Here is an 18,460-nt window from a genome sequence, read left to right as displayed (position 1 = left end):
TTTTGAGATTTTCTGTTAAATGATCTATATTGATATTATATAATAATAATAATTTCTTTAAATAATATAGTTTTAAACATAACTATACATAATGTATAATTTATTAATATTGAATATAAATGTATTATATATGAAAAAAAAAATATTAAAAATAGAATAAATTCTAACCAGATAAAAAAAAAAACAAGGCTGTGGAAAGATTTTGAAAGTGTACATTAGAACCCAAAATGTATGCAAACGAGGGAGTTTACATCCTTGTTTAAATGTGAGGTGCTTCCATACACGCAATAACAGTATGTTTGTAACAAAACAAATGACAACAAGATGACATGTTGGTGTTGTTTTTTTATATGAAACGTACAGTGAGAATTTCAGCACCAAGGACAGCGGAAAGCATTTGATGAGTTGATGGAAAGCCTGTAGACACGTTTGACTGTGTCCCTGTTTACAACTGGTAGGCCCTGTTTACAACTGTTATTAAAATGCAGACTGCTTTAGTTAGGCCAACTAGACAAAAGTGGGAATAATAATGACAAAAATTACACTTTCCTCATATACACCACTTATGCCCGTTTTAAAAGACTGACGTTGATTTATCATGAGATGAATCATTGTTAATATTTTGCAAGCGGCTGCATGACATGGGTCATCTAATCTCTTTTTCTTCTCCTCCTTTGATGACATCTTAGGCGAGACGGGCTCTATGGTCCAACAGAAGAGCAGAGAATCTCAAGAGTGTGTGTGCGTGTGTCTCGCTGGTTCGTTTAAAGCGTAAAGCTGTCAGTCTGTATCATTACCCTTTAAATACACGAGCCTCTGCCGCAAAAAGGTGGGAAAAGAAAGGCTAGAAAAAGCGAGAGGGAGAAGGTGTCAGTCTGAAATGTCAGAACGGTCATTACCCAAATGTCACACAATTATGACGCGTGTTCCTTTTCCTGCCCGGAGTGGCCCGGTGATTTGCTTAATTTGGCGAGGGGGAGAGGTGTGGCGGCATCAATGTTTAACGCTGCTTCAAATACACCACCCATCCTTTCCTCTGAATGCTGCCCGGTCACTGATTCACAAAACACTGAACACACACAGCCAAAGAATCTCTTCTATTATAGAGTCCAGACAGCCAAGAACATGCGACTAGATAATATATGGACACAGAGAAAAAGAATAACCAAGTGTTGAAAAAATATTGTTATTTATAACTGTACGTTCACACCGCCGCCGGCGAGAGCGGCAAAATTCGCTCTCGCCGCCCTGCCAGCGACGCCGTGGAAAGATTCGTGGACGGGACGCTCTGACGTAGATCGAACGCGTGGTCTTTTTTACAACTGTATTTAAAGGGGCCACAAAGCAAACAAGCATGTCGATCGTTATTTTTGCAGAAATTTGATCGATGGAAAAAACGTAACAATTATAGTGACATGTTTGCTAATGAAATAAACAAATTAAAAGCCATTTGTGTGGTGTGGCTTTTGTGTTCATGGTTAAGTGCTATTATAATTTGCATTCCCGCTGAAAAACAAGCGTTCTAGTGCGAAAATATTGCCTATAAATAGTGTTGCGCACCTTCTTATCAAATTCAAATGATCAACCTCCTCAATTTTGCTTGGGAACTAATGTGGTCGGAACCAAAGTTTACAGGACTGCGTTCTCTGGACTCCTCTCAAACGGAGCACTTCTAAATTCCGATTGGTTGCTGCCGGTTGCCGCCGAACCGTGTCATTGCTTATTACCATAAAGTTGACCTGACTTCAACTCTCTTCGCCGCTCTCACCGTCCAAGATGCGCCGCGCCGCTCTCGCCGGAGCTCGCCGCCGGCTCTCATTGAAAATGAATGACTTCCGGCCACTTTGACGCTCTGGCCGGTGTGAACGCACAGTAATGATGTATAAATGCAAAAAATAAAAAATAAAAAAAAATACGGGGCTTATGTTGAATACTTCTGATTTGTAGATAAACTTTTTAAGTTGTGATATTATTTGCAGGATAATTGACTATGGTCCATTGAATTTTTAGAAAGTAATGCACAACATAAACTCTGCTTCACATCGTGGCCACATTACCACCTCGGGTGTGCATTATTTTCTAATAATTCAATGGACCGTCATCAATTATTCCTGACATATACACTCCTTTTGAAAAGTTTGGGGACAGTAAGATTTTTTTTAAAGATAATTTTACTTTTATTCAGCAACATTAAAATGCTCAAAAGTGACAGACATTTATAATATTACAAAAATGTTTCTTGAACAGCAAATCAGCATATTAGAATATTCAATATATATATGAATGATTTCTGAAGGGTCATGTGACACTGAAGACTGGAGTAATGATGCTGAAAATTCAGCTTTGATCACGAATAAGTTACATTTTAAAAATATATTCAAATAGAAAATTATTTTAAATTTGACAATATTAATCAAATCAAATATAAATAAAAATTATATAATAATTATATAAAATAAATAATACATATTAATTAGTGCTGTAAAATCGATTATTTGCAATTACAAGTATACACACATTACACACACACACACATACATACATACATACACACACACACACACACACATACACTACATATTTACAAACTTTAGTTAGATAAGATTAAATCATGATTAATCGATTTGACAGCACTTTTGCTCTCCGAACAAAACTAGTTCCAAATGATGTGAAAGCAGAATCAAGCGTTGCGTGTTTCTGAACAACACACACTGCAGTGGGGTTTCATTTCTCACTTGAACCAATGACGCAATGTTTACTCAAAGTGAGTGAAATTCAAAGATTAACCTTTGTATAAAATATACTATTTTATATAAATGTATGTTTGGTTAGTAGTATCATCTTATATCTTAAGTTTAAAAATTATACTGAAGTATATGTAAGTATGCAAGTGTTTGGGCCGACAGCCAGACGAGGCAGTGGCACTCTTTCGGTCATACATACGCACACATGTTCCCAGATGTGACAAATGTCAGATTAGCATACAGCAGCACTCCTGATGGCGGCTAACACATGCCTGCAGCTGCAAACCTCCCAAACCACTGCCACCATCTAACACACACTGGCACACTGCCTCAATACACACACTAAACCCCCACTGGCCTCTACAACCTTTTAAAATAAAACTCACAACATCTTAGATTTCACCGTTTTACTAGTCGTTTTCAACCAAGTCTCTACCTTTCTTGCACAGAACAACCTCTTGGACAACAACCACTCTGGTTTCAAAAGTGGGCACTCAACTGAGATGGCCCAACTCTCGCTTAAAGAAAGTCTAAGACTGGCAAGAGCAGTTTCCAAATCTTCAATACTCATCTTGCTGGATCTGTCTGCTGCTTTTGACACAGTTAACCCCCAGATCTTCCTGGCAACCCTCATGATTAAGGGCATCTCAGGAACTGCACTCCAATGGTTTAAGTCTTAACCCTCAGGTAGGTCCTTCAGGATGTCATGGAGGGGTGAGGTGTTTAAGTTAAGTCGCAACATCTAGCTACTGGGGTGCCTCAGGGCTCAGTGCTTGGACCACTTCTCTTTTCTTCATCTACATGTCATCACTAGGATCTGTCATTCAGAAACATGTTTTTTCCTATGACTGCTATGCTGATGACGCACAACTCTACCTCTCATTCCAACCAGAGGATCCGACAGTAGCTACTCACATCTAAGCCTGTCTGCCTGACAGACATTTCTTGCTGGACCTTGTGAAGAAAGAGCTTCTTGTAGTCTTAGCCACCCCAAAACTTCACCACAACTTCTCTATTCAGCTAGGTTCATCCACCATAACTTCATCCAGGTCAGCCAGGAACCTTGGAGTTCGGAATGATGATCAGTTGAACTTCACAGACCACATTGCTAGAACTGCAGATTTGCCTTATACAACATTAGGAGGATCAGGCCCTTCCTATCGGAGCATGTTACACAACTCCTTGTCCAAGATCTTGTTCTATCCAGACTGGACTATTGTAATGCTCTCTTCGCAGGCCATCCAGCATCAACTGTTAAACATCTGCTGATCCAGAATGCTGCAGCTAGAGTGGTCTTTAACGAGCCGAAAAGAGCTCACGTCACACCTTTCCTTATAAACTTGCACTGGTTGCCATTGCCAATCGCATCAAATTCAAGGCACTGATGTTTGCCTACAGAACAACCACTGGCTCTACATCCGTAAACCTAAACTCACTACTTTAGACCTATGTGCCCTCCAGAAGCTTGCGTCCTGCAAGTGAATAGCGCCTTGTAGTACCATCTCAAAGAGACACAAAATCACTTTCACGGACCTTTACCTTGGCTGTTCCCTGCTGGTGGCATGACCTGCCTAACTCAACCCAAGCTGCTGAGTCTTTAGCCATTTTCAAGAAACTGCTGAAGACACATCTCTTTCGGCAATACTTAACCCATTAATACTAACACTTACTGTTCTATATCTACAAAACAAAAACAACAATAACCTTGCTACGTGTACTGTGTTGGACTAACTAGAACTGGTCACAGCAATTGCATATTGCTGCCCTATTGTTAGCTTGATTGCTTCTATTGCTCTCCTCATTTGTAAGTCGCTTTGGATAAAAGCGTCTGCTAAATTAGTAAAAGTGAAAGTGACACGTGATGGCCAAGTATGGTAACCCATACTTGGAATTTGACCTCTGCATTTAACCCATCCAAGTAAGTGCACACACATTAGGAGCAGAGTAGTGAGTAGTGAACAGACACACACACTACAAACGTGGATACACACACCGGAGCAGCGGGCAGCCTTGAGTGGCGCCCGGGGAGTGATTGGGGGTTAGGTGCCTTGCTCAAGGACACCTCAGTCATATTCCTGCCGGTACTGGAATCGAACCAGCAACCTTTGGGTCACCAGTTCAACTGTGTTACCATTAGGCCATGACTGCCCCCCCACTGCCCCATAAAAAGGCAATGCTTGAAAGGAGAGTATGTGCATGATGGGAAAGTGATAAAGATTAAAGGTGTGGGGAGATGATGGCTGATAAAGAGAGATTGAGTTTGTTAGATGGAGTGAGGAAGGTTGAAGATGGGGCAGTCCTGAAGATTTATCCTGCCCCATGACTGGATAAATGTAAATGTAAGAAAATACATTTGTACACTGAGAAAAATGTGAGTGTTTTTCCATTGAAATCACACAATCATGGGCCCTGTTTACACCTGGTATTAAGATGCATTTTGGTCGTTCGGATCACAAGTGGACGACACTAAATACAGGTGTAAACGGGGTCTAAAACGGTTTGAGCTTGTCCACTTTCGACCACCTGACTGGATTACTTTCAAATGTAGATGCTCATTTGGTTGAATATGTTTGAACAACCAAAATAAGATCGCCTACTGACTTATGTATGTGTAATCATTATGGGAGGTGCGTTAGACAGACTGGATTTAAACTTTGTCAGATGGAGACCCAAGTTTGGTTTGAAGACGAAAAACATACCAAGCACAATATTCTCGTACCATTCCTGATTTTTAAAATGCTCTCACTGCGTTCGGTGTAGTCTTGCAGCTGCCAGACCAGAAATGTTCTTTGTGTGTTTGTCCGTCGTCTCCTTTCGTGTACATATGTAAATTGCGTGAGCTTATTTCATCCATTAGATTGAAAGATCTGTAAAAGCTCATACATGTACCCGCCCATAGACCCTCCCCTCGAAGAAATCAGGACAGAAGTGTTTGAAATGTGTAGTTGCTAAGGTGTTTAGAGTTGTTTTTATCTAGTCTACACGTGGTCATATATGAGCCTTGATCTTTTCGATGGGTTCAAAATCCCCAAGGAAATCTTCAGTAGTTGCTGTTGATTTGTTCCATTTGGCTCCATCATGATCTCAACAGACTCTCTTTCTCTCACACACACACCACACACACACAAGCTTTGACCATCACACACACACGCTTTGACCATGGGGATGAATGAAGATCTACCCAGGTGACTTTGTCTCTCTGACCTGTTCTGGCCCACTGCTCTTCTTATCTAGCGATTCATCCTCAAGACCTCTGCCAGTATTTGTTCTGACATTTTAATTAAAATAGTACTAGCTCATTCCTGTGATAAAAAGGCTGTGTGTCGCCCAGCGGGGCCCCGCGTCTCGCACCCTCCGCTGTGCCGGCCACGCACCTGAGCACACATGCTTACACACACACAAAGAAACAATTACAACATTTCTATTTTGTTGAGCCGCAGAAGTACTTAAATTCACAACAAGAATCAATATAAAAAGGCAATGCTTGAAAGGAGAGTATGTGCATGATGGGAAAGTGATAAAGATTAAAGGTGTGGGGAGATGATGGCTGATAAAGAGAGATTGAGTTTGTTAGATGGAGTGAGGAAGGTTGAAGATGCCGTGGAGTTGATGACCTTGATCTTACAGCCATGAAATACAGTCATCTTACCATCACACTTATTCTGGAGTCAAGACACTGTTATTACACAAATTTTGATAAAGTGGCACATTTTAGGAATCGTCAATTATGACATGAAGCTATAGGAAAGGATCTTTGTCAAGAAATGAAATCAAGTCCAGCTACAAACTAGTCTAGTAGCTAAACTTCTCCAAATTAAATCGTAACAAGGTTTAGTGGAATTATTAAATTGCAAAGGCTGCAATTTAATTAAATAAATATATGCACTGCGTGTTTAAAAAGTGAAGGGCGGCACTGTGTTCTTTTACACATAAGCAGCTCATGATCTGGTGTTATCAGTGTCACAGATGCTGCGGCACAAAAACTCATTTCTACATGTGCTCGGAGTATGGATCGCTTATAACGTGCATGTGGGAACGCAAAGCCAATGTGCCAACAATCTTCCCAAACTTGTCTTGAAAAGTGCATATAAAACAGCTGTTGTCAACAAAAGAGAAGATTTTAAGGCTCCCTGCGGTTTTCTGCCAACATAAACAGAGTCGGCTCATTGCAGAGCCAATGGGTGGAGCTTGACGTCCAGTTCCCCCTCTCTGGACCTCAGTTGAGCTAGAAGGTCCAAACACACTCTAACCCTTTAACCTTAACCATAACCCTAAACCTAATTAGGTTAATTCACAGAAGTGGAGCTGGACTAGGTCAAGCTCCACCCATTTGGATCTGCAGTGAGCACCTCTTGAAATCAAAACCTCAATAGTTTAACGTTTGGAAATTAAGAAAGCCATAAATATTAGTATTTTAATTTTACAGTTATATTATTTTTCTTATTTTTTATTTTACAGTGAAATATTACAAAAGTAATACTAAGTTTTTTAAATAATTTTCTTTAATAAAAAATATTATTTTTTAATTTAGTAATAATAATCATAAAAAATAATAATAATAAGATATAGAATCACAACATTCTTTGGAAAAAAAAAACCCATTAATTTTTATAAGAAAAATCTCAATAGGTTTTTCCCCCTAAATCATGCAATCCTTCACGGAGGAAAAAGTAATTCCAACGCTTGTCTTTTCTCAGATGCGGTTAATTGAGATTGATTTGATTAATTAATCAGCACATAATGTAATTATTTTTTTTAATCTTTTGACAGCCCTATTTGAAATGCCTGAATTTACACTGAACTCAACTAAAATAAAATGTATTAAAATATTAAAATATTTATTTATTTACAAAACAGCCAATGTAACGAGGGCTTCTGGGAACACTATTGAGTAATTCAAACAACATTTTTTTTTAATCTACTGATTGAAATTAAACATCTGAATGAACCATCTAAAATGAATCATGCATCTCAACACCACTTCAATAACACAAGAGAGAGGACATCCTAGGAAAACAAAAGTGTCCGGAAAAAAATACTTCTCTACTACACAGACATTTTCCCATGACTATCACCAACATGCGTACAACTAACATAAACTGATCTATTTTTTTTTTTAATCGAATCTTTCCAAACTCACAATGTGATTCCACCCTTATGATCTGAAGGTAGAAAGTGAGGTCGTATGTGACAGGTCGTGCTCAGATTCACTCTGAAGGAGCCAAGCAGACCCTGACAGAGCATAATGGGAATCAATGGGAGAAGCGCCTGGCCCCTGCCTGCCACACCGCCATCAATATCAATCACTGTTATCGCCAATAACATCTCTATGTAAGCCCTTCGCTGAATGTCACAGCAATACCAGATCTTTCTTTAAAGAGAGGAAGAGATGATCTCTCTTTGACACGGGCGGCAAGGTTAGTTAAGTACTGTTAGCAGGACATATAGCAGATCTGTGTATGTGCAATCGGAGGTCGATGCGCAAAAGGACTGAAGATGTTAATGGGTTTTAAATGACGGGGAGTTTTAATTGGAAGTGAAAGAGCTGGGTCAGGTCTTACCTCCAGAAAGTTCCTCTCCAGAAGTAGCGGGAACGTCAAACAATTGAGATACAACTGGAGCAAGATCTTCTTGGGCCGTACCAGAGGATGAACAGGTCAAGTGGACCAAATCTGTTAAAAGAGACCACAACAGACAGTTTAGGACAATTAAGGTGGGCATAATCTGTACATTTGGTTTCACATTGTTCAGAAAAACTTTTCTTGGAAAATTCCATTGCCATTTACACACGCACACGCACACACGCACACACACACACACCATTATAACCCTAAATCTATCCATCACAGAAGTTTATTTAGCGTTCTGAACTACAAAGACATTGGCATGTCCTCATAATGTAGCCTGAAACATGAATACGCACTACAGTATAAGGACTCATAATGTAGGTCAAACCAGTGTGCACACGCGCACAATTTTTTTTCTAGGCAAGTTTTAATTTTTAATGCTTAAAAAAAATTCTTCATTATAACAATCAGGACACAATTTTCTTTGATAAATGAACAAGATCAGAACTCAAGCTGCCAGCATATAAGCTGCATTAGGCAACATGTCAAGAGCATGCTCACTTTACTGGCAAGAACTTAAATTGTTTAAAGATGCAGTATGTAATATTGACAGCTAGAGGCGGAAATGGGTACTGCAGTCCAAATTCAAAATATTGGAGAGAGTCGTTTCTCCCTCCTCAGACTCAATGCTCACGTGGGTTGCCAGATTGAGGGCACGCAACAGAAGCAAGCGCTATTGACAATGGGAAGCGACGAGCCTTACACTGTAAGATGGTCAGATAATATATCTGTATTTTAATATGCCTCTGTTCATTGAGCTGTTTAGATGGATGCCGAGGCTTTTTAAGTTTAAGGAATCTGTGATCTCTGACCCAGTTCAATTGCTGGCTTCCATTGTTTAAATACTTAAATGCTGTTTTCCACCAACTGGCAACCCAGGGTGTTGAAATACTATTAAATACTATTCTGTTGTAACTAGTGTTGTCAAAAGTACTGACTTCAGTACCAAATCGGTACCGTTCACGCGCTTAACATATGTCTATGATTGGCCATTGTGTTCACGCGCTCAACATATATGTCTGTGATTGGCTACAATGATCAACGGTTCAAAAACATGTTGTAAATAGACGTCTTTGACGCCATTTACCGAGCGCTTACACACACACGGGAGCGTTTTAAAGCAGGCATCTATCAGCGCATCAGTCAATCAGTGGATATATTATATATAGATGATAGATGCCTGCTTTCAAATGCTCCCGTGTGTATCTGTGATCATTTAGGTCACAGATCCCGTGTCTATTTAGGTTTTGGAGCACTGAAGCGTTGATCATTGTAGCCAATCACAGACATATATGTTGAGTGGCGCAGGAATTAGTGACTTTGGCAGTGTTGTGCCTGAACGCGTTCATTGAACGATAGTTCATGAACTCGTTCATATTTTGGGCGAACGTGAACTGAACGTACTGCATTACTGCCTGATGAACGTTACTGTGAACTCGTTCATTCTGGTGTCTGTGAACGGCACGCTCTCTCAGTTTAACTTCGTTCAATAGACCTTATGTAGCCCAGCCCATTTTCAGTGCTGCGCTCGTTGTCTTTTGTCTTCCGGTCTGTATTTTTGCCGGTACTCCCTTGCATTGGCAAATCATGACATTTGAGATATCTACTGTGAAAAACAAAACTTGGAGATATTGCTGGTACAACAATTTATTGTTATTTATTAACAACTTAAATGTATTTAAACAAGTCGTGTGTGCGTGCGTGTGTCACTGTGGCAATAATTTTAAAAAATAATAGCTTGCAGCAACATATGGGAAAAAAATAACTATGAACTAGTTCAAAATTTTAAGTAAGAACTATGAACTGAACTAGTTCATTTTAAAATTTGTGAACTGAACTTTGAACTAGTTCATGTAGAAAGTGAACTTTCCCAACACTGGACTTTGGGGTGGTATTACGACTGCAGGAACCAGGGTCTAAATGAAGTTTCGGGTAAAAATCCCCCTCCACAGTAAGTCCCTGCTCGCGAGGTAGTACTTTTTCAAAGTTCAGGAACTTACGGGGGTAGGACATGGGCGCTGAACATGTTGATTGGTTGAGTTCACGCAGCATTTTGATTGGTTGACTCCACACAGCATTTTACATCAACCACCGTTTTTAAAAGTCTGTTGTTCGAATCTACAATGTAGTTTAAAAAATGCGACCTATGGACAACGACGAGGTTTAGGCTTTATTAAACTTAAATGTGGAGGATGAAATCCAGAGGGATCTGGAAAGTCATGCGCAATCCTACATCATCAGACTAATTTGCCTAATCTTCAAGGTACTTTAGACTAGTGCTGGGCGGTATACCGGTTCATACCGAAAACCGGTGTATATTTTTGTTATGATATTAATTTTTAATATACCACCATACCGATGTATTTAATTACACAACGTTCGGAACGAACGTTACGCTGCGCGACACTGTTTCAGACGGACCCTTTACAATGTTGCACTTCTAAGCAGCAACTGCGAGGCGAGGGTAAACAGCAGTTTTCTTGTACTGTCTATGGGTAAACAGCAGTTCTCTGGTGTTACGTTACAGGGAAGATGGATGCTGCACAACTATGGTTCTGTGTTATTTTCCAGTCAAATGTCGAGAGCGCATTATTGTAGCGCGAAAGTACATTACTATAATGTGCGAGTGCGAATCTCTCTGCTCCTGCGCTGAATATAATGTGCCGCGCTCTCAGATATATGCTGCTGACGTTGGTCTATTTTCTCTGGGCTCGCTCAGAGAATCCTGCACTTAAAGCGTGTTTGGTGCAATCGCGAATCTTTCCTCTTCCCCAGCTAACAATTTTAGGTTATAAGAACTTTTCATAACGTTCCCATTAACTTATAAAAACGTTATTTCTGAATGTTCTAGGAACATTCAAAACGTCAAGTTTTTAGACGTTGCATTGACGTTATTTCTTGGTTATAAGAACTTTATTCAAAACGTTATAAGAACGTTCAATTCTCCCGTTATATAAACGTTGTATTAACGTTATTTCCTGGTTATAAGAACGTAGAAAGTTATTAGCTATTCTATTCTACAATATTCACTAATGACAGTAAAATAGACCATCCTAAGTCAATTTACTGCAGTAATTCCTCTCTCAACCAGTAGAAAATGCTTTGAACACCTGATTATGCATGAAAAAAAAAACATTAAAAACCGGAAAACCGGCATAAATTTGAAAAAAACCGTGATATAAATTTTTGGTCAAACCGCCCAGCACTACTTTAGACCACGATGGAAACGCAGGCAGCAACAGGTGTGGGGGAAAAAAAGTTCCTGGGACAAATTGTTTCCAGGGTAATTTTGGTGGCTATATATATATTGAGCGTGTGAACACAATGGCCAATCACAGACATATATGTTGAGCACGTGAACACAATGGCCAATCAATGGAGTATAAGAATCCGTTCAACAGCGCTCAAAATGCTAGAGGGAAATGGTGGTATTGTCACATTTTCTAAATTTCAGTACCGACTTTTGACAACACTACACGGAACGCAAATTTCAAAGTAGAATAACTGACTTCAGCTTTTTCCTAAATACCTGCAAACATATTATGGTATTTTTATGCTTTACTACAGTAAAAAAAAAAAAAAAAAAAACTTAAAGCACCTTTAAACAAGTATGACAAACTGGGCTAACATCCTAATCTTAGAAGAACTACAGTAAGACTCTGGCCCTGAAATTGATCCAGAGGGGAAAAGAAACAACGGGCACCAAAATTCAAATCAAAACAACAAATCTCAACTCTCATAAAGGTCTGAGAAGTTCTACTCGTGGGATGTGTAGAAATGTCCTGGGTAATCCCAAGAGTTCACACACACCACTTCCAGGCTTATCATTACTTCACCGATGTACCTTCCCGTGGTCTGTGGTACGTGGGAGTGTGTGCGCGTGAGGATCAAAGAGAACAATTCGAGTGCAGGCAGCTCAGGGCGGCACACAGGCTCCGTGTCACACAGTGGAGAGGTGCACAGATGTAGGGATCTCCAGTGGGACAGGAGGAGCAGCTTCACTAAAGGCTCTAAAAACACACGGGACACTGCAGAGTTTTGAAAAAGATTCTCTCCACTGCCAAAGAAATTCCGGGGGCTGATTTCAAAAAGTCCTGGATAGTTAAATGTGAACACTTGCAGTACGGGTGGATTCACAATATATCCAGTAATGGACATGTAATATTCCGTTTTGAATCTTGAAGAAAATAAACAATATTTTGGATTAGAAAAAACAATTCTGTAATTTATTGCGATTAATCAAAACTAACATTAACATTTGTAATATATTTTCATATTGTAATACATATTTTCACATTGAATCTCCAAAATTAAGGAAGAAATTAGTGTCAATTATCAATTCAAGCACGAGTCCGATGATCAGACATTGGAAGAACTAGTTATTCAACCCGAACCTCCATCGCAAGCACGGCTTGAGCAGGACTTTACTCAGATAAGTTTTTACTCAGATTGTCGTACATTATGAGATGCCTCTATCAGCATTAACAAGTGTATTTCCATCAACAAACTGCTTTATCTATCAAACCGTTTCAGACACTATGAGAAAGGAGGTGATGCTGCAATCTATATCATGAGAAAATAAAAGTGTTTTTTGACCTTTTAAGCATGAACCTGTTATAGGAGACCTCCAAAACAAAATTAGGAACCTTTAAAATAGCATAATGGGGCACTTTAAGTCCTCCATTCACTAATATCCTCTGATTGAAGCTTAAAGGGCCTTAGTAACATCAGACAAAATTTTGTATGAAGAAAGTATGGGGCCTATTCTGATTTTATATTGATTTTAAAGGTAAAGTATTTATTTGTTAAAATACTAATCTTTAAATACTTAGGGTATACTAAGGGGTCCTAATATGAATTTTCTTTTTACATTTCCAGTTTCTAAACTCCCTGAAACGCCACGACTGTAGTCTTGAGTTTTCTTCCGAGAATGAATAGTCATAATTTTCCTCATTTAAATAATTCCTGCCCAAGGAATGCACAAAATAAAGGCCTGGTTGAGTTGCGTTAGTAGTGTGTTGAAACTCGCGGTTAAGGTCAGGGGTGTGACATTCCCAAACACGCTCGGAGTGGTTGACCAATCACAACACACTGGCCCAGCCGACCAATCAGAGCACATTGCGCTTTTCAGAAGGATGGGCTTCATAGAGACCGGAACTAAACTGAGCGTTACTGACAGACTGGTAAGAGAGGTGCTGCAAAAATGTCAAATATGTGAAAAATAAGGTTTTTTTTAACATCCAAGCATGAAAACCTTTTCGAGTAGACCCAAAAAACAAAATCAAGACTTTGAAAAAGGGCATAATAGGTCCCCTTTAAAACATACCCCCAATGTAATGTGAAGAGTCTGAATCTGGGGCCGAGGACTATCAGGAATATCTGCTTGTTCAATCATATTTTTTGCAACACAGTTTGGTGCCGATAGTGGGTTAAAATTGCACACTTCACCTTCAAAGTCTACAATCAGTGGTCTTGGTTTTGAAAGCACATCAAACACAACCAGCAGCGCAAGTAAAATAGTCTTGTCATAAGTGGTTAATGATAAATAAAGACCATCTTCTCCTTCGAACGCATGTCTGTCACGGTCATCATCATCCGCTGATTGCGAAGGATGCTTTCAGGTAGAAGTGCATTACTTAAAGAGGAATGACTATGATCCATCTCCCTGTGGGATCGGGCTATAGCAAACGATAAGCAAACGATAGCTCTGATCCAGCTTCCTATCATTTCCCCTGAACTCAATTCCCAGAGAGAGGAAGTGGAGTTCCGCTGATTAAGCTTTTCATTCCCCCGTGAGGACGGAGTCAGTCACTGGGGTCTGCGCCAAGACCACTCCACCATCTCCACTGATCCCCTTCACAATGACTGATAGCAAAATAGGGCCAGTGTAACAAACACAATAACTTTCATAAATAATAATGGAGTTAATGATGGAGTCATCACTGAGGGGGGCGGTGAACTGAGTGTTTTGAAGGACAGTTTTGACATTTGGCTGTGTTCAAACTAGACTATCAATGTGCATCACTGTGACAATTCTTGGAAGATCGTTGATACTGGTTTTGTAATACAATGCCTAACTGAAGCATTTATTTCATGATTATGAATAAGTTTGGAATGATTCAGATTTTATTATCTTATGCTCACACCAAGGCTGCATTTATTTGATCAAATTTATTTTCAGCATCATTACTCCAGTCTTCAGTGTCACATGATCCTTCAGAATTAATTCTAATTTGCTGTTTAATATACATTTCTTATTAGTATTATCAATGTTGAAACAGTTTTTGCTAGTTAATGTTTTTGGGGGGGAAATTTTACAGGATTCTTTGATGAATAGAAAGCTCAAAAGAACAGCATTTATTTGAAATAGAATTATTCTGTAACATTATACATGTCTTAACTGTCGCTTTTGATCAATTTAATGCAATCTTGCTAATATTACACCAAACTTTTGAATGGTAGTGTATCACGGTTTTCACAAAAATATCAAGAAGCAAAAACTGTTTTCAACATTGATAATAATGACATAGAGATGTTTCTTGGGCAGCAAATCAGCATATTATAATGATTTCTGAAGGATCATGTGACACTGAAGACTGGAGTAATGATGCTAAAAATTCAGCTTTGATCACAGAAATAAATTACATTTTAAAATATTTTCAAATGGAAAACAGCTATTTTAAATTATAATCATATTTTACAATATTCTGCAGCAATGGTGATCATAAGAGACTGAAATTGCACACTATCACTGCTAGGTTGTTGGTGAATTTTAGAACTGGCAGAAAGGAGAACTGCAAATTGTTAGGAAATAATTGGCTACGCTTTGAAAAGTCAGCAAACAATGTTGAACACCTGACCCGTGCGCAACGTGGTGCAACATGCATTTACCATATGATTATTGTGAATGTATAACTGATGTGTGATAATGGCAAGAGTGTTATGAGACTGTGCTGGATGTGTAACTCACAGGTGCCAGGCATGCAGGTCATGGAGGAGGAACAGAGCTCCACCACCCTCACAGCTGGTGCAGAAGATCCCAGAGGAGGAATCGTGACCAACGAGATCTGCCAATAAAACACAAAACACATAACTTACATCAGGGGTTTCCAATCATGCTCCTGGAGGGCCACTGTCCAGAAAAAGTTAAGTTTTGGAGCTAAACTCTGCAGGACAGTGGCTCTCCAGAAACGAGGTTGAAAGTGAAAGTGAAAGGTGATGGCCAAGTATGGTAACCCATACTTGGAATTTGACCTCTGCATTTAACCCATCCAAGTAAGTGCACACACATTAGGAGCAGAGTAGTGAGTAGTGAACACACACACACTGCAAACGTGGATACGCACACCCGGAGCAGCGGGCAGCCTTGAGTGGCGCCTGGTGAGTGATTGGGGGTTAGGTGCCTTGCTCAAGGACACCTCATACCCCTTTTCCACCAACAAGAACCGGGTGCTGGTTCAGAGCCAGAGCCAAAGCTGGTTCAGAGTGGGTTCGACTGACGAGCTTAATAAGAACCGATTTGCCTTTCCACCGGCTAGAGAGCCACAACAGAGCCAAATCTTACGTCACTGTATACGTCTCATGTTGCCCAGCAACGCTAGTGCGGTAGCGCCAAACAGTACGCCAGGCTTGTTCGAGATGCATCGGCTTCTCGCAGATCGATCTCCGCATGACATCAAAGCGCTGCGATAGCGATCTAAAAGCACAAGGAGTCGTATGTTCTCCAAACACTCCCGCAGCTCCGATCGGTCCGCGCCGCTCCGATGCATCTCGAACAAGCCATCAACAATAACGGACGTTGCAATACTATGGATGCTCATGGGTTTACAAAATACATCGGAGTCCAACGCGTTTGTGCAGCTCGCCGTAACTTACATAGACGGATATTTATAATCGAGCTGCTATTAGCTCGACTAGCTGCTATTTAAAAATGGCGGTCACAAGTTTCTATTCGTCTTGTTGGTCACGGTAACCCCGCCCCCAGCCCCTGACGCAAGTGGTTCTTACTTGGCTCTGTTCTAGACCAGCAATTATTTGGTGCTACTTAAGAACCACTTTTCCTGGTTCGGAGCTGGTGCTTTGCGTGTGGAAAACCAAAGAACCGAATTGAAACTAGGCTCTGGCTCCGAACTAGCACCAGCTCTGGCTTGGTGGAAAAGGGGTATCAGTCATATTCCTGCCGGTACTGGAATCGAACCAGCAACCTTTGGGTCACCAGTCCAACTCTGTTACCATTAGGCCATGACTGCCCCCAAACCAGATTGGACAACCCAGATTTACATCTTACAGTTTACATAAAATGTATTTGACTGACCAATTTACCCTTGTCACAACAATCATAGTGCAGAATTCTACAGCTAGTGAATTGAAGAAATTTCAGCACCAAAAAAAAAAGAAAAATTGGTATTTTACCCAAATTGTGAGTTTGTCAAGTAAATAATGGCATAGTGATAATGCAGAGGTAAAACCTATCTGCTACATTTTGTGCCTGTGTAACAGGATCTATATAATCCTTTTATTAAAATTTTTCATACAGTCCTTGGGTAAAACTATGTTAAAACTGCTTTTTAATCAAGTCCAAGTGCAACAAGACAAGTGTGCCAACAAGAAAAGTGTTAAAGAGGAAGAGAATGCTCGTTTGGCGACTGTCATTCCAAAGGAAGAACGGCTAATTAAAATCAGCCTGAATATTTAATTACGTTTTGTCACACACAGTCATGTAATATTCCATTTCCACACCGTGTCAAGACGCTGATATTAATTTCTGTTCGCCCAGGCTAATGAGCATAAATTACACCCACTTTTTCCTTCCTCTCCTGATCTGCTTTGAATATTCAAGCATGAATTCCTGATGGAGAGCAAATTGGGCCGAGATTCAGGTGGTGTTCTGACCACTCTGCTTCCTTTTCCTGTACTCTGGTGGACAGCACTCAAATTAGCCTAAGAGGACGCTTGCTTGTCACCGTCCACTCTCGCATTGGAGACATTTATTTATCCAATTCTAAACCAGTAACAGCAAACAGAATTACTGTCCTTTCATTGAACTGGTTATTTTTTCCTCTCATAATTCACTTTAGAATGTTACGCTCAAGAACGGGATGTCAAAACTATTGTAACGATCCCACAAATCGGCTCTGATGTTTTGTTGCTTCTGTGCCTGCCAAATCTTGGACGTGTTCCAAGAATCCATCCAAATGTGATATGCAGCATAAAAAAGATGTAATGCAATACAAGTTGAAAAGCAAAAGTGCAAGGCTGGCAAGAAACGTGCCACAGACACACACACAGGAGAGATGGGTCAATGCCCTTTAAATGTGCATGTGGATATGCAAGAAGAATGGAAAAGAAATGAAGGAAGTTAAATGTGCATGTGGATATGAAAGAAGACTGAAAAAGAAAGGAAGGAAGAAAGAGAGAAGGAAAGAAAATATATGCAAGAAGAATGAATTATATGCAAGAAGAAAGAAAAAGAAAGAAAGAAAGTTAAATGTGCATGTGATATACAAGAAGGAAAGAATGAAAAAGAAAGAAAGAAAGAAAAATGTGCTTGTAGATATGCAAGAAGAATGAACTAAAGGAAGAAAAAAAGGAAGGAAGGAAATATATGCCAGAAGAAGAAAAAAGAAAGAAAGAAAGAAAGGAAAGATATGCAAGAAGAATGAAAAAGAAAGAAAGGAAAGAAGAAATGAACAAACAAAAGAAAGACTGAAAGGAAAAAAAAGCGAAAACAAATCGAAGGAACAACAAATGAACAAACAAAAGATCAAGAAAAAGAAAAATGAACAAATATCAAAAGAATGAAAACAGAACAAACGAAAGAACATAAAAAAGAACAATATCTGAATCTGAATGTCAGTAAAACCAAAGATATGTGTATTGATTTCTGGCGTGATCATATAGCAACCTCATCAACTATTATTAGCAACCAACCCATTGAACTGGTTGAAGTATTTATGTTCTATAATTGATGTTACATTTCTAAAGGAATACAGGCAATCTGTTTAAGATGAGTCAGCAAGGAAGCCAGCCAAACTCAACACTCACAAGACATTGAAGACTGTTTTTTATAAGGCATACACTGAATCGGTT

At 39.6% G+C, this 18,460-nt stretch overlaps 1 protein-coding gene across 2 annotated transcripts in view; it reads right to left on the bottom strand.

Moving 5' to 3' along the window:
- The window catches only part of chm (CHM Rab escort protein), a 70,943-nt gene that overhangs the window by 1,838 nt on the left and 50,645 nt on the right, over positions 1 to 18,460 (bottom strand). Inside the window, exons 12-14 of one of the 2 annotated variants that reach the window (XM_077196404.1) lie at positions 15,342 to 15,438; positions 8,306 to 8,416; positions 5,946 to 6,131 (exon numbers count right to left, since the gene is read on the bottom strand). In XM_077196404.1, the coding sequence (XP_077052519.1) occupies positions 6,025 to 6,131; positions 8,306 to 8,416; positions 15,342 to 15,438 (315 nt within the window). In that variant the 3' untranslated portion in view covers positions 5,946 to 6,024. Of the gene's footprint in view, positions 1 to 5,945; positions 6,132 to 8,305; positions 8,417 to 15,341; positions 15,439 to 18,460 lie in introns of those variants that run through there. The other variant, XM_077196396.1, reaches the window with a different exon arrangement.

This window comes from Siphateles boraxobius, unplaced genomic scaffold, assembly GCF_051911475.1.
Source record: "Siphateles boraxobius isolate OS27281-9 unplaced genomic scaffold, OSU_SipBor_1 11, whole genome shotgun sequence".
NCBI lineage: Eukaryota > Metazoa > Chordata > Actinopteri > Cypriniformes > Leuciscidae > Siphateles > Siphateles boraxobius.
Note: the sequence above shows the minus strand (reverse complement) of the source record. Positions and strands in the feature narration are given on the sequence as shown.